The sequence below is a fragment of the Eschscholzia californica genome, unplaced genomic scaffold (assembly GCF_041429995.1).
Source record: "Eschscholzia californica isolate CP2 unplaced genomic scaffold, dmEscCali1.0.p SCAF_6, whole genome shotgun sequence".
Lineage (NCBI taxonomy): Eukaryota > Viridiplantae > Streptophyta > Magnoliopsida > Ranunculales > Papaveraceae > Eschscholzia > Eschscholzia californica.
The window spans coordinates 478470-494168 of record NW_028238483.1 but is presented as its reverse complement, the minus strand read 5'-3'; the positions used below and the strand labels follow the sequence as shown (position 1 = coordinate 494168).

General features: G+C 38.1%; 1 protein-coding gene across 1 annotated transcript; it reads left to right on the top strand.

Moving 5' to 3' along the window:
• Window positions 1-300: 300 nt before the first annotated feature.
• Window positions 301-15199, top strand: LOC147530684 (26S proteasome non-ATPase regulatory subunit 12 homolog A-like). The gene is made up of 12 exons (XM_086645778.1): window positions 301-552; window positions 10521-10774; window positions 10869-11063; window positions 11995-12102; window positions 12210-12314; window positions 12449-12505; window positions 12601-12797; window positions 13268-13367; window positions 13435-13547; window positions 13695-13848; window positions 13947-14024; window positions 14714-15199. Exons 2-12 carry the CDS (start codon window positions 10772-10774, stop codon window positions 14933-14935), a joined length of 1332 nt encoding a protein of 443 aa, XP_086501904.1. The 5' UTR covers window positions 301-552; window positions 10521-10771; the 3' UTR covers window positions 14936-15199.
• The last annotated feature ends 500 nt before the right edge of the window (window positions 15200-15699 follow it).

Below are 15699 nucleotides of genomic sequence, written 5' to 3'. Positions count from 1 at the left end.
AGCTATAAATGATGGGACAGACCACATGAGAGCTGGGCTACCTTGTGCACATGCGGGAGCTTCATCCTTGGCCCAGCCCAAGGGACTTCTCTAGAGAATGGAGGAGATATTTTGGTTGGAAGCTTCTAGAGTTGCTTGGAGCCCAAGTTTTCTAGAGAATTCCTAGGAAGCTTCCTAGCCATTAGATGCATTCCAAGTGGATAAATCCTAGTCATCCATTGTATAGCCAAACTAGTATAAATAGGGGTGATCCCCTCATTTGTAAAGCAACAAGTTGAGAGCAACCAAGTTGGTATCCAAGAGAGTGAGTGACTTGGGAAGTGTGCCCACTTGTAAAGAGTTTTTCATAAGCAATAAAGCTTGGAGTTTTCTCTTAGAGTGTTCTTGTGCATACTTAGAAGCTTTCTTTGTTCGATCATATAGTGTTGGAGCAGCCTACTAGTCTTAGTTACATAGGCATCCAAGTTCAAAAGGCTTAGACTTGTGCAGGAAAAGAAGCTACACAAGTGCCGCAAGGAGTAAACAGCATAACCGAGATTTTACCCCGTGACAGCTCATACATCCCTAGAAACATGGGGGTCGGCGAAGGATGTACCGATGATCCGACAGTCTGCGAGGTGCTCATACACCAAGTAGGGGAGCTGACCCGAGAGAGAGAGAAAGAGAAGCAGTGGGGAAGAGCAGTAATACAATAGCCCCCTCTCAGTCGGAAGATATTGGAGTCGGAAAAACCAAAGAAATTCAAATACCCAACACTTGACCACTACTACGTTTGGAGGATCCAGGAGTGTTCATCAATAATTACACCTCAGTAATGAACCTTTACACTACCGACCAGAACGTGTGGTGTGTGGTTTTTGCCACAATACTAAAAGGGCCAGCTCAGGCATGGTACCAAGCGTTGGCGTTGCGCTCAATTAAATCTTTCAAACAACTCACCCAAGTCTTCTGCGACGCCTTCCGGGGAAGCACTACAATCAAGAGAGAGACTGACGAACTATTTAATGTGGTCCAAAGAAGGAACAAATCCCTTGCCACCTACTGGCAAAGGTTTCGGAACCTCATAGTGCAGATCCCCGACTTGGAGCCAAAAGTCGCGTTCGCCGCCTTGAAAAGGAGTCTTCGACAGGATGACATCATAAAAGAGATCTCCAGCCAACGACCAGGCACGCTCGCAGAACTGATAGAAAAGGTCCAATAACTCATAAGAAAGGAGGAAGATTATCGAAGGATGACGGAAGTAGCCAACATCCCATACAAAGGAGAATCATCCAGGAAGAAAGAGCAAGAGGAAGCAAACCCCTCCAGGGAACGAGACCGGAGTAGGAGGTCAAGACCCGATTTCACCACATACACCCCACTAACAAGGGGCGGAGAGGAAATTTTGCAGATACTCAAGTCAAAAGGAAAAGTAGAGCTGCCCATACCTAATAACGATAAAGATGAGTTCAGCACCATAGACATGACCACATGGTGCGCTTTTCACCGAGGATATGGTCATAACACTGACAATTGTCGACACCTTAGGAACCTCATAGCAGAAATGGTAAGGAAAGGTGAGCTAGACAAGTACATCCAGAAAAAGCAATAATCTTCCGAATATAAACAAGAGGTAGGCAAGCATAGGAGGAATTGGATCAAGACTGGACACCGACACACATTTCACGAGCTCCAAGAAGATAGCCAAAGGACCAGAAGAGAATGTCGGAGTAATAGGCAACATCAATACCATCGCCGGGAATCAACTCTTAGCGGGAACACCAAGGGAGAACATCGCAGATATGCCAACGAGGTAAAAAACATGTCAGCCCTGTTCATCAGGCCCAGTGAGGAAACACTACCCATCACCTTCACTAATGATGACTTGGTGGGGGTAATTACCCCACACACAGACCCGATGGTAATAACGGCGGTAGTGGCAAATTGGAATGTCGGACACATTCTAGTCGACACAGGAAGCTCAACTGAAGTCATGAGTCGCCCATACGTTCGAAAGCTCTGGGTAAGTCCTCAATACCTTAAATCATACAAATCTTGTTTGACAGGATTCGGCGATAACCAAGTAGAACCCGATGGAACGGTGTCACTACCCATGCTGATAGGAGAGGGGGAGGTGAAAAATGTTATAATGCTAAACTTCGCCATAGTCGACAAAATGCATACCTACAACATCATATTAGGAAGAAACTTCCTGAGGGAATCAGGAGCCATAATCTCTATGAACCACCTAATGATGAAATTCTCAGTCTCGAGAACAAACCCCATAGGGACGGTCAGGGGGAACCAAGAAGTAGCTCGGGAATGCTATCTAATCTTAGCCCAGGTTGTGGAGAGGAGACTGTTGGGAATTGGTGGTGTCTACTAATGTCGTTAATGGAATCTCAGACATCACATGTCTAACATTAGTATCCCAGGATCACATGCATAAACTAATAATCAACTAAGAGTTAGAGATTACCTTAATCGCTAGTTTTCCCTCGAACCTTTCCAATCGCTTTGAGAAGACCAGGAGCTCCAATTGTCGCTCCTCTACTTGGGACACCGAATGGTCTACTTAATCTCCCATCTTGTAAGCTAGCTAGAACTCCAAATGGTAGTTTGATAATAAGAAGAACTACTTCTTCTTTATTTGACTAGTTGATAGCTATGGGAATTAGCTCACTTTCTCTTCTATACTTGATGTTGTAGTGTAAGAAAGCTCTTAGAGAAATTACACACCTTATTCACTACCCTAAGGGTCATTATATAGATACCTAATAATAGTCCCACTCAAATTTGGTTTCCTAAAAGACCCTTTTGAATAAGATTAAGGAAATAGTCGAAAATAAAAACTAGTTGCTATTTTCTCAATTTTCAGCCCAATCTGAGCCAAAAAAGTGCCTCTCTGACTCTAGGCCCAAAACCCTCGGGCATTTTGTGCTATCTTTGCCTAAACTTGTTTTAGGCCTATGAGACATATTAATGGGACTCTCCCATGATTATGTATCTCACTCCCACTAGTCATATCATCCGATTAAATAGCCATTATTATGTGTATCCTGTTGTAGGATCCAGTCGAAGTTAACCGCGAATTACTTCGTAATTCGACGATCGTAGTTGGTTTCTAGCTAAACACTACGACCCCTAAATCAACCGAACTTGATGATCTTCTTCATCAATTGTCCTATCCGACAAATTACTCGCATTGCACTTTTGGTCGAAGGACATCTCCTTCAGACTCCCACTTGTACTTAGAGCAAGTGCAATGCTCGATTCCCGTGTCAATTTGTAACTCATCTGATATGTCACATCTTTCAGACTTTCTTGATACCGAGCACAACTGTCAAAGACAAATGATTAACTTCCCAGTATCCGCCTTTATAACCTCCTTTTACGGCGCGGTGTTTAACGAAACCAAAGTCAGACATTCTTTACATAAGATGAGTAGAGCACTAATGTTTTGAGCAATCTCTCCAATTTTGTCAATGAAAAGTGTTTAAACGATCATCACGAGTGATGTACTTCTCATTTGAGGGTTATCGAGTGTATAATCTTTATTACACACCCACGTAGTCGAGTCGAATATTCCTATTCCTATAGCCCATGAAACTGCGTTATCTCATCGACCTCACGTGCTAGTCTTCCTTAGTCGTTGTTGTCCATGCGACGACCTGGACTAGGGAGATGATAATAAATATTCCAAGTTCACTTAATAGGATTTCATTCATCAGATCACGTATCTGACAAACTAATTTGAAACATTTTATTATCCGTGGACTGTCGTTTAAATACTAAACTAATTTAGATGACTGCGAAATAACTAATTTATTTACGATAACGAGAGCTCTTAAATTTGAGCCTCTTCCGTAAATCTCATTTTACCCACTCAATTTACTTGTCAAGGTTTATTCAAAATATACCATATGTCTTAGACTTGTGAATGAATCTCATACTATGTCTTAGGTGACCGTTTAGTTTGACTACGGATGTAGGCCGTTTAAACTTTGCCCATTATCAATTAATTTGAAGATCGTTTTCTTTAACCTTGATAATTTCTAGTAAACTTTACTAGTATTAAGGCTTTATTTCTTTTGTAGAATTTGTAACAGTTCCCAGCTTGAAACACTTTCAGCCTACTTTCCTTCCATGTCTGGAAGTTTGCAACGATGACTTGTTTAACTTTTGTACTACTTCATCCTATAGCCTTCTAAGATGCTTTTAAGTAGTGTTTCGGGTTCTTCAATCCGAATTTGGATGTTGACATCAGTGCTCTAGATGTCTAAATGCTAATCATGTCCTACATGACCGACTTTATGTTTTGTACATAAATGTCTCTCTCATGCGTGCTTGCTCGTTGGTGTTTTCTAGACTCCGAGTCTTGCAACGCTCTCTGTCATGAGTTGTTGGGTCAAAATTTTTATAGACTTTTCCGAGTCTCAGATTTTTCGAATTTGGATTCGAAGAACCTCAACGTACTAAGTTTTTTAATCCTATCATCTTTTCGATCTATGCTTATAGACCTTTGATGCCCAAAATGGCATTTTATCCTTTTGTGTGTGGTCCTTTATTGAGTCAGTTCCGAAATGTTTTACCAACATCTCCATGTTGTACTCAATCTCTTGTATGTACTCTGCATACGGACTTGGAAATTTTTTTACTCCCACTTACCTTCTTGAAATTTCGTGTTTCAAGACTTTCTTCATTCCTCGGGAATCAAACTACGTTGATTACTTCTATGAATTGAAGATTCCAACTCTTGCGTGCTTCAATCCGTTGATGGATTCCTGAAGCATGTGTATGGACATAACTAGACTTAGAAGAAGCTTATTTGTCTTGTCTAGTTTTGGGAAACTCTAAGGTTTTCATCCTTCTCAGTTTTCTTCTTATGAAAAACTAATTTAAGTCTTCCGTTAACTAAATTATCAAGCTTCATGGCTTGATGAGATATGGATTCCATATTTTTCGGCTTCGGACCAAAAGCTAGAGTCGGTTTCCGTCTCTGCGCAGGTCTTTTATCTCTTCAGAAAGAACTTAATCTTCTGAGTTTTTTAGATGAACTTTTGACCATAAGGGCTTTTGAGCAACAATTTGGATTATTCTCAACTACTTGAGATTTCTCCTGCGAATCACATTCGCAATGTGCGGGTAGGATTTTAGATTCTATCTTTACCTTTTGTTTCCTTCTGTGAGGAACCGCGGTTTACTGTCTTCTAACAGTTTTGTTGCTCTTGGTCGAACTTATCTGGTCTGTACAATTTGCATGATTGTTCCTCATGACTTTTCTCATGGTCGAATTAACTCGACTTGTACTTTTCTCCCACTTATTCTTGTAATAATTAGTACCTTGTTACGCTAACTACTACAAAAATACTATCGCGAGCAACAGACACTTTGTTCTCTTGATCGTTTATGGAAAAGTCCAAATTTCTTCCAAAGAAATTGTGTCAGTATTTTAGCTAATTTTTGTGTCTTTGTAAAACGTTTTTACACAGGCTTAGCTCTTAGACGGAGTAGGTAAAGTGAGACAACCACCCTTTTCTAGAATATATCCCAAAACATTCGGAAGATTGGCCTAAACCCATCATTGATCGAATCATGCATAGCAGTGTTCGATTACTCCCACTGAATCCACCATTCCTCGGATGTGTTCCATGAAGCGAGTTGGGAAACTATTTCTCAACTCATTTGATGGTTATCAAGTGTTTGGCTCAAGTCTTCACCACTCCAATCTAATCGGATGGCTTAAACTATCTTGCCAAAGTGATTTTTTACTTCGGCGTGTACCTTTCAGACATTCCGACTTATACTTTATGGTTTGTATGTTTCCATACTTCATGAAGTTGTCAGGGTACGTATTGAAGTAGCTCTCGTGAGCTTCTGCAAGTAAACTTATTGGTTTGCATAACTAAGTATGAGTCTTAATAGATTACTAGTCTCTATACCTTTTGAAAAGGGTGACTTTGTCAATTGGTCCTTAAGACTCAAGCGACAATGCTGAAGTTAACGAGTTTAAATCTCTTGATTTCAGCCATTATTAATGTTAACCTTCAGTTAATTACCACTGGTTTAAAACATCATATATTCTTAAGCTAGATCAGTGGCTAAAGAAGACTTCGATCCCTTTCAGCATCCTTAGCAATACTGCTTCTGCTGCCTCTTGGATCTTTACTCATTTTAGTCAAGTATGTAATTCTCTTGAGCTCTCACTGAGCCGCTCAACTGGTTTTTAATACCTGATGAAAGAATTCTATGGTACTTGTTTAACTTTGTTAACAAGGATACAGGAACCGGAATTCATAATTTCATTCCTTTTGTCTTCCAGGTGCTAAGGGTAGTTTCGTATTAAATGGTCTAGCTATTGTTTGGAAACATTCACAGTAATGAGGAACATTCTTGATCATGAAGACAACAACTACTTGCCTTTTCTTTGATCAAATATTTGTCTCACTTGACTGACCCTTTGCTCCTTTTGAATCTCAATAACTCTTTCTTAGATTCCTTTTACCAAATCTCAAGAACCTTTCTTAGATTTGATTTTCCCGTGTGTTCTGATCAGTTGTTCGTAACAATCTGAGTGACTCATCTAAGGTCTTATCTATCTTTGTTCAATCGACATTGAACTGGGTGATAGATGAATTTTGTTGTGTTCTCTTAGAATGACTTTCAGATTGCCTTGGAGGTCTCGTACCTCTCCATTTATGACTTCTGAGGGAACTTCTTCTTTAGTTTGGGAGGGGAGATTGTAGTACCCATGTTTCTTTATGAGGGTGTCATTAGAAAAAATATGAGTTCAAATAGCATAATACCCATATTTCTTTTCTTGCCCTTTTAATTAACTGTAACCCTAGCCTTCCATATTTTTTTCTCTCCACCATGAACAACAACTAGCTTGAGAAGGAGTGTCTAGAGTGAGAAAGTGAGGTTTTAGAGGGAGAAGAAGAAGAAGAAAAAGAAGAAGAAGCATCAATGGGGTTTTGTTGGTGGCTGTATATCTCCTTGTTTGTGCTACAAATCAAGTAGGTTTCTTCTTTCTTAGGGTTTACATAGCCCTCTTCAATTTCAAACCTAGTTTTGAATAGTTAGAACTATGATAGCTTTAAACTATCAATGTCTACTAGCTTATCATCAACTTAGCCCTAATTAGTGATACGATACACATATACTATGATTATAAACTATTTACACCATTAATATAGTAACCCGAGACCATTATAGTTATATTAATAGAGTATATAATCACCCGGACAACAACCTATGCTATTAAGGTTATACAAATAGAGTATAAATACACCCGGACAATAGCTTAAATGCTAAGAAATACTTGTGTATATGTTATTGATGTTTGAGATATATATGATGTAGTATTTTGCATCTCTAGACATACTTATGAAAGTAAACTCATTGTAATAGGGCATAGTGATATTATGACCAATACTTATCATGTCTCACTCGTTTGGTTGTATGAGATGATATGTTTGTGAATTAGAGCATAAATCTTATGAATGTGTGTATATCATGTTGCTTAAAGTTGTTAACCTAAAAAGCATAGGTTAGTTGGAACTAAGAATGGTTAGCCCGACATATCAGTCGATTGCAAACACTAGCTATTAATGTTATATTGAATAACCTAGTGGACCATAATGATCTTGAATTCTATTAATGGATTGAACTAAGACTGGTTAGCTTGACATGTGGGTCGATGCAAACACAGGCTTCTCAATGTGATATTGGATGACCCAATGGACCAGTTCTTGAGTTCCAGTATGGATTGACAGTTGTAATCCGTAACTAATCGGCGGTTGGCTCGACATGGTGATCGATGGAAACACAAGTTCATTCTTGTGGACCACATACTTCTAATTTAAGAAGTAACTTACTAACTAGAGGTTGGCTTGCCTCATGCATAGTGGTGATGTGCGATGACCAAGGGGTCGCATGATTTATTAGAGAGGATTTCGATTCAAACACGGATGACAAGTGATGACATCTTGTGGACCTCAAAATTGGTTATAACCTCCTTTAACAGGGAAGTTGTACTGTATGAGTCTCTTCTCAACCGTATAACAGGTTGGCTTTAGTTGTGTTTACTCAAAAGTGGTAGAACATTTTACTATGTTATTGTTTTTCTCATGTTCGATACTTTGTTTTGTTGTTGGATTGGTCTATTTAGACCTTAGGTAATTGAAAATCTACTAATTGGGTTCTGACCCAGCCTACTATTTTTCAAGTGATAGATACAGGGGATTGCCACCATTTTGATCTCAGTTCGTCACCTTAGAGCTTACTTCGTAGTTTTTCCCTTTCGAGATTAGGTAGTTGTTTGGATTCTTTCCTTAGATTTGTAGTATTTCCTTTCAGTTTCGTTTGCCAATTGATGAAATCTGATGCTTCAAAGATTATTATTCAATTTATTCTTCATTAGTTAGGTTTATGATTTCTTATGAGCTCCGTGATATATTCGTTGGTCATTTATTTGGCTTTCATAATTATTATATTGTGATTTTGTGGCGGAATGCTCCATATCTTGGTTTTCATGGTGGTCGACGTGGAAACTGAGACTTGGGACGTTACACAAACTGACACTCTTTGGTGTAACCCGATGTAGGAACTAAACGAAGTTAGCTGCAAATTATTCCGTTATTCGATTGATCGTAGTTGATTTCTAGCTAAACATTACCATCTCTACATCGTCCGGACTTGATGATCTTCTTCATCAATTGTCATATCTGTCAAATCGCTCGCATTGCATCTTTGGTCGAAAGACATCTCCTTCACCTATACCCTAAAGGGCTAGGTTTGATCGACCCTTGTTAAGTATGGTCGGTCATGCCTTAGCCGGCCCGCTAATGGCCTTAAGTTCCCGACCCAAAACCCTTTAGTTCTAGCCTTTCGAACATATTACCGGATCTAATCCATACATATATGTCTCATCCCTCCAGTCGTATCATCCGATCCAATCGACACTCTTTGGTGTAACCCGATTTAAGATGCATACGAAGTTAGCCGTGATTCGACGATCATAGTTGGTTTCTAGCTAAACATTACGATCCCTAAATCGTCTAGACTTGATGATCTTATTCTATCAATTGTCATATCCGACAAATTGTTCGCATTGCATCTTTGGTAGAAGGACATCTCCTTCAGCCTGTGTGTAATTTGCACGTGTAGTTTTGGTCAATCTATCAACTTCTTGACCGATTAAAGCTGACCAATATTTGACTTAGCAACTTTGAACAAGGCCAATGCTTTTAGAGCCCACTATATATTGCAGGGACACAAGAGTTTTGCAAAGTCTAGTCAATCTGGTTTGGCTTAGTTGTGAAGTTAGGTACCTTAGTCTAAGGATTAAAAAAAGTTGATTTGTTTTGTCCCTCCATCTTTTCTCCCTCTTATTCGTTGGTTTTCCATCATCACATCGACTGGTGTCGTTGATCACAACCGTCGACCACTCTATCTTCTTATTTTCTCTCTTGTGCAATTCATTTCCTTCCCTCAACCACTTTGAGGGTTTCATATTCTGGAACCCTACATTTAGGATGTCTGAATCATGGGAGATGGACTCCGACGAGAGAGGTAGTCGGTAGTAGTTTAAGATGATGGTGTTCGGAGAAAATGGTCGTCAACAGTGATGGCGGTGGTGCTGATGGTTATGGTCACGAAGATAGACAAAGAGATGGTTCTTTATAAAAAAAAGGAAAAAAAAAAGATGGTGGAGTGAAAAAGTAATGGACCCTAGCTTTCTCTCTAGGGTAAAAAAAATGTGAATCTATCAATTTTCTCTTCGGCGATCCCAATGGCATTTTGGCAGCTACTTATACGATAAAAAAATTAAAATACCTTTCAAAACTAAATATCAAAATTTATTTGATCGAGAGATGTACGTTTAGAGAAAGAGAACCCTAGTTTTTCTCTCTCTAAAAAGTATATCTAGTCGAGAGAAGTTTTTCACTTAAAAATCTCAAAAAGTTGTTCAATCAACAAAATCTAAAACCTCGAACGTAACCGTCATTGAATTAACCTACACTTCAACGGAAAAGGTTAAATAACTATGTTTTCACTTCAATAATCTATTCCTTAGTAAACAAGCAAATATAGTCAAACAACTAAGAAGAAATAATGATTGACAATTCAGAAGGAATCCTATTCTTCATCACAGATAGTCGCTCTCTACTCGGCTTATGTTCCTAAAATATCAAAAATGGTTAACTTAGGGTTAGACGGACTTAGTAATCAAATAGAATTTTTTAGTAATTGTAAATTGAGCTAAATTCGAAAACATTTTGAGAAGTTGGAGATATGAAACCCAATTTTCTGGTTGCTAATACTTTCTTGGGTGATTTTAAAGAGACCTCTTGAGAGTGTCATTGACGGCCCAATAAGTACGATAATTACCGAATTTAAACTTTTACATAAACGGGCCTAATGTCGAATTAAACTACTGCCTTAAAACCCAATTAACTACTTTGTTAGTACCCAAGTTCAATAAATTTTGAATTTGCACTTCTATGAGATCGAACTGGAACCTCTGTATTGCGGGGTAGAGCATAAGCTACCCGTTGTTGGTTGGGCGCCCTTCTGCTTTGTAAAGCACTCTTTCCCCAAATTTTGGCTTCAGGGGGGACTTCAACTCAAACACAGCAACATATCTATTTCCCTTCTTATATACCTTCCGGTCCTTTTACTTGTGACGCACTCTTCTCCCCGTTTCCCTTTTCTCTTCTGTTCTTCTTCTCTCTCTCTCTCTCTTAGGGTTTTTGTATCAGTCTCTGAAGCAATTTTCTGGGCTATAACAATGGTAAGTTCCTCCTTTTCTGAAACATCTTCTGTTAGTGGATCTCGATCTTTACTAAATTACTGAGTTGGATTTGATGTTTGTGAGAAATTTTCAGGAAGGAGGAGGAAATCTAGATTCGCAGATAGAGTCTCTTCTCAATCTCGAGAAGCAGATGAGACTCGGTGGAGATGTTTCTGGTACAAGGAAAGCTGTTATGGACATTATTCATCTATGCTATGAATCCCGTGCTTGGAAAACTCTTAACGATCAGATCCTTCTTCTCTCTAAGAGAAGAGGTCAATTGAAACAGGTCTTGTTCTTATCTTGTTATCTTACTATTCCATATGAAACAAAATATAACAAGATCACTTATAGGAAGATGAGCTAGGGTTTTCTTATTCTTGAAATTTGATGATCTAACCTGCTTATTACTTAACTAAGTAAAATTTTATACAAGCTTATCACTCCAGTATGTTAAATTATGTCTTAGCACCTTATATAGTATTTGGTAAGTAAAGTGAATGTCTTCTTCATCAAGCTCACTGGGTTATCACTGTCCTACTGAATAGGTTCAGTACAAAGTTATGGATAATTAACATTTAGACCCATCTCCTATGCTACTTTCTTACTATCATTGACATCTCACTGTTGTATTACAATGATTTCTAGTTAACCCGTAAATGTGTGCAAGTATAAATGTTTTTAGCAGGAAAATAGGCACCGAGTGCCTAGACAATCTTTGACGATATAGTTCCCGAGCCTCAGACGGAGTTATAATAACTTGTTTATATTGTTATCCTTTATGGATGAACTTAGTAGTTAAATATCTTTTCCCTTAATTATGGTAGTGGAGTTGGATATGCTCATTCATGGATTTAGTTAATACGACTCAAAGAATAGTTGTGTATGGATGAAAAGTTATTGCTCAACAGGAAAACATTGTCATCTAACTGCTGTATTACAGTGATTGCATAGTTAGAACTTAGCTGGTAATTATGTGAAGTATACATGTTCATTTGCTTGGTGACATTAGGTTTTCTTCAAGAACTGTGTCTAAGGCATAAAACATTCTTAATGACGTTAATATTCAGGTCAGAATGCTAACTTGAGGATTGTGGGATTTTCCAATGGCAGCACATAATTTTATGATGTTCTCCTTATTTTGTGGCTGAATTTTTTGTGTTCTTTCTGTACTCGTTTAACTGGTTTGTTATTTACATTGGTTATTAATTGTCATACAGGCAGTAACAGCGATGGTCCAGCAAGCTATGCAATATATTGATGAGACCCCTGATGTTGAAACTCGTGTGGAGCTAATCAAAACACTTAACAGTGTATCTGCTGGGAAGGTGATAACATACTGAAATATAAGTTACGTACGATTCAAGAGAAATGTAATAACTTTTCCATGCGAGATTCTTATGTAGTTATGTGGATTATCTTGTGTCCTTCATAGATATATGTTGAAATAGAGAGGGCACGACTTGTCAAGAAACTTGCAAAGATCAAGGAAGAACAGGGTCAAGTTGCTGAGGCTGCTGATTTGATGCAAGAAATTGCTGTAAGTGTAACTTAAATTAAATATTTAGTATGGTAGGGAACATATCTGAATCCGTACTTGTTTAAGTGGCAAAGAATTCCTTTATATCATGTATTTTGCTTCTGATTCCTTCTTTTGATAATGTTGGAATTCAGGTGGAAACTTTTGGAGCTATGGCAAAAACTGAGAAGATAGCCTTCATCCTTGAACAAGTATTGACATCTCTTTTCCTATAAAAGATTCTTTCAATATACGAGGCCTTGCTAAATTGAACATCAAATTCCTTGTTGAAATTTAAAATTTATAGGTTCGCTTGTGCTTGGACCGTCAAGATTATGTGCGTGCACAGATTCTCTCAAGGAAGATCAGCACACGAGTTTTTGATGCAGATACCACTAAAGAAAAGAAAAAGCCTAAGGAAGGAGATAATGTTGTTGAAGAAGCCCCTGCTGATATTCCTTCTCTGTCAGAATTGAAGCGAATCTACTACGAATTGATGATACGGTATGTTTTCGGTTTCCTTCTACTATACTTTTTTTTCTGAATTCAAATTTTAACCCATCAGGATTTAAACTGAAATGCTTCTTATCATCTAAAAGCTCTGTTATCTTCTTGTCGGTTCTTCTTCTCCGTCTCTCCTCTTGCTTAATTTTTGTTATTAAGTAATTTCCTCAAACATTAGAAGTAGTTTCTCTCTTTCACTTTGCTGTAATACCTTTTTATCCTCATGAGCGAGGACTGAGAATAACAGATCCTGCGAAATGCTCACGCATTTTATACAATAGACATCATATAGAAGCACCTTTCAAACCTGAAAGGCTGATTTGGTTAAATTGATTAAAATTACTAGTCTGGAGAGAATGGGGGTACATGAAAGCATCTAATATGAAGAATCAGATGTATCCCTAAAGCTTTAATTTGGATATGTTTGTTTGTTTCATACGAAGAATAACTTTTTCCTTTTTCTATTTTAGGTATTACTCCCACAATAATGATTACCTAGAGATCTGCCGATGCTACAAATCAATATATGAAATACCTTCAGTGAAAGAAGATCCAGCACAATGGATACCGGTAACCGAAACCTCTAGCTTCCACATTCTCTAGCTTCTTTGAACTTTCTGACAGTAATGTTATGTAGGTATTGAGGAAAATTTGCTGGTACTTGGTGTTGGCGCAACATGACCCGATGCAGTCAAGCCTTCTCAACTCTACCTTGGAAGATAAGAATCTCTCTGAAATCCAAAATTTTCGGTATGCTTTTGTGATCTAGTTCAATATACACGTACACTTTTGGGTAAAAAAGAATACCCAACAGCTTCGTCGCTTAGTTCATGATTGTTCAAAAATTTTATTTGGCTGATGTCGATCTGAATACTTATTGGAATATACCACCTTCAGTTTGCTTCTGAAGCAGCTTGTCACAATGGAGGTCATCCAGTGGACAGCTTTATGGGAAGCATACAAATCTGAATTCGAGAACGAGAAGAATATGCTTGGGGGCTCTTTGGGTGACAAGGCCGCTGAAGATCTAAAACAGAGAATCATTGAACATGTAATTTGTTTCAACACGTAACAAGTTCTTTATCTCTTGTTTTAGGACTTCTGCATTTTGATGTTCAAGTTCGTTTACACGGTTTATTTTGTTTGCAGAACATTTTGGTTGTGTCTAAATATTACTCAAAGATTACTTTAAAGAGACTCGCCGAGCTTCTATGTCTTAGTCTCCAGGTTTGCTACTTTTCTGAATCCTCCCTCTTATTACCCTATTGATCTTGTGCTGTGACTTAGTATTGATCTCATCTTCCACCCTGAAAAATTCTCAAGACATTTACCGAACTCCCCGGATGGAGGTGTCAATTCTTCCAGCTTCTTCTGTCTGAGGAACGTTGTTTATTCACCCATAAAACAAGTTCTTTTATCAATCTAGATTGAATCTAGGTATATCTGCATCATAAGATTCTTGTGTTTTCGTATGTAGTGGCTTACGCAGTTAGGAACTCTGGTCCGTTCAAAACTATGATTTGACGTAATGAAATTAATTGCTAGTTGCTTATGTCCCACATGGTTTTTCAATCCGAGTATGATCGGGACAATACTTATTCTAAGCTACATTTATAATTAACGAACATTATTATCTGATATACTACACACATGCATATAGAGCTAGTAGAGGTAAGACAATTTTATGCTAGGTTATTGATATGTGATCGATTCGTGACTGACTTGGCAATCTTCAGAAAACAGTAGGGTTCCCGGGTTGCGTTATCAAATACCTTATTGGCATCAAATTGTGAATCATTTTTCATTTTGTAAAATATTTTATTGCAGAATCAGATGCCAAAACGTGCGCTAAATCTTCTAATCTTGTTTTCTTTAGTCTGTACTTGCATCAAAAGAAATATTTTTCATTGTTTCAGGAAGCACAGAAACACTTGTCTGAAATGGTGGTCTCGAAATCTTTGGTCGCAAAGATAGATAGGCCAATGGGAATAGTGTGCTTTGAGAAAGGGAAAGACAGCAACGAAGTACTAAACTCATGGGCAGTGAGCTTGGAAAAGGTGCTTGATCTTGTAGAAAAGAGCTGCCACCAAATCCACAAGGAAACCATGACCCACAAAGTAGCAGTTCTAAAAGTGTAAGCACTCGCCGATTTGGCCAACCTTGATCTGAGTGTGACTGCAAAATCTCACCCGTAGTAGTCAGTTAACTAGCTTTATAAGACGGCAGGCAGTTTGGTTTGTTTGGTATATTTTTCTTATGTAAGAAAGAAGGATATGTTCTTCAAATTCTTTTCGCCAAGCGTTGTCTGAGGTACTTGGTTTGCAGTCGTCATCATCATCATCATCTTCTCTTGATTATTAAACTCGTAATATTTCTTTGTTCAGAGTAAAACTACTTTTTTTGCGTGGGTTATTGATACTAAAGAGTAGGGTTCGAATTTTGCGTGGGCTTCTAAAACTTCCCACTACCTCTCACAGAAAATGAGAGGTTGATGTGGAGATAGTCATAGTCCCTTTTAGAAATAGCAGAATTGTTTATACAACTTCCTATCCCTTGCTAATTTTCAGTCGAACTTCAAATTTGGCACTCCATTAACAGTACGGTTAACAATCTTTATGAGGCAAATTTGAAATCTAAACTATAGGTCTAAAGTGTTTCTCAACACAAAAAAAAAAACTGTAGGTCTAAATTGAGTGAGGAGAATTTTACTTTCAACATACCTAGGGTTTCTTTAGTTTTTTGTCCCAATTTCAAACCTAGTTTTATTAGTCGAAATGTGGAATAGCTTCATAGTTTCAACTATATAGTCTATTATCGTCGGTTAGACTTAGATTGTGCCATGAATAACTTATATAATGACTACAAACTACGCTAAATATACGGTAACCTTAGACTACTGGTC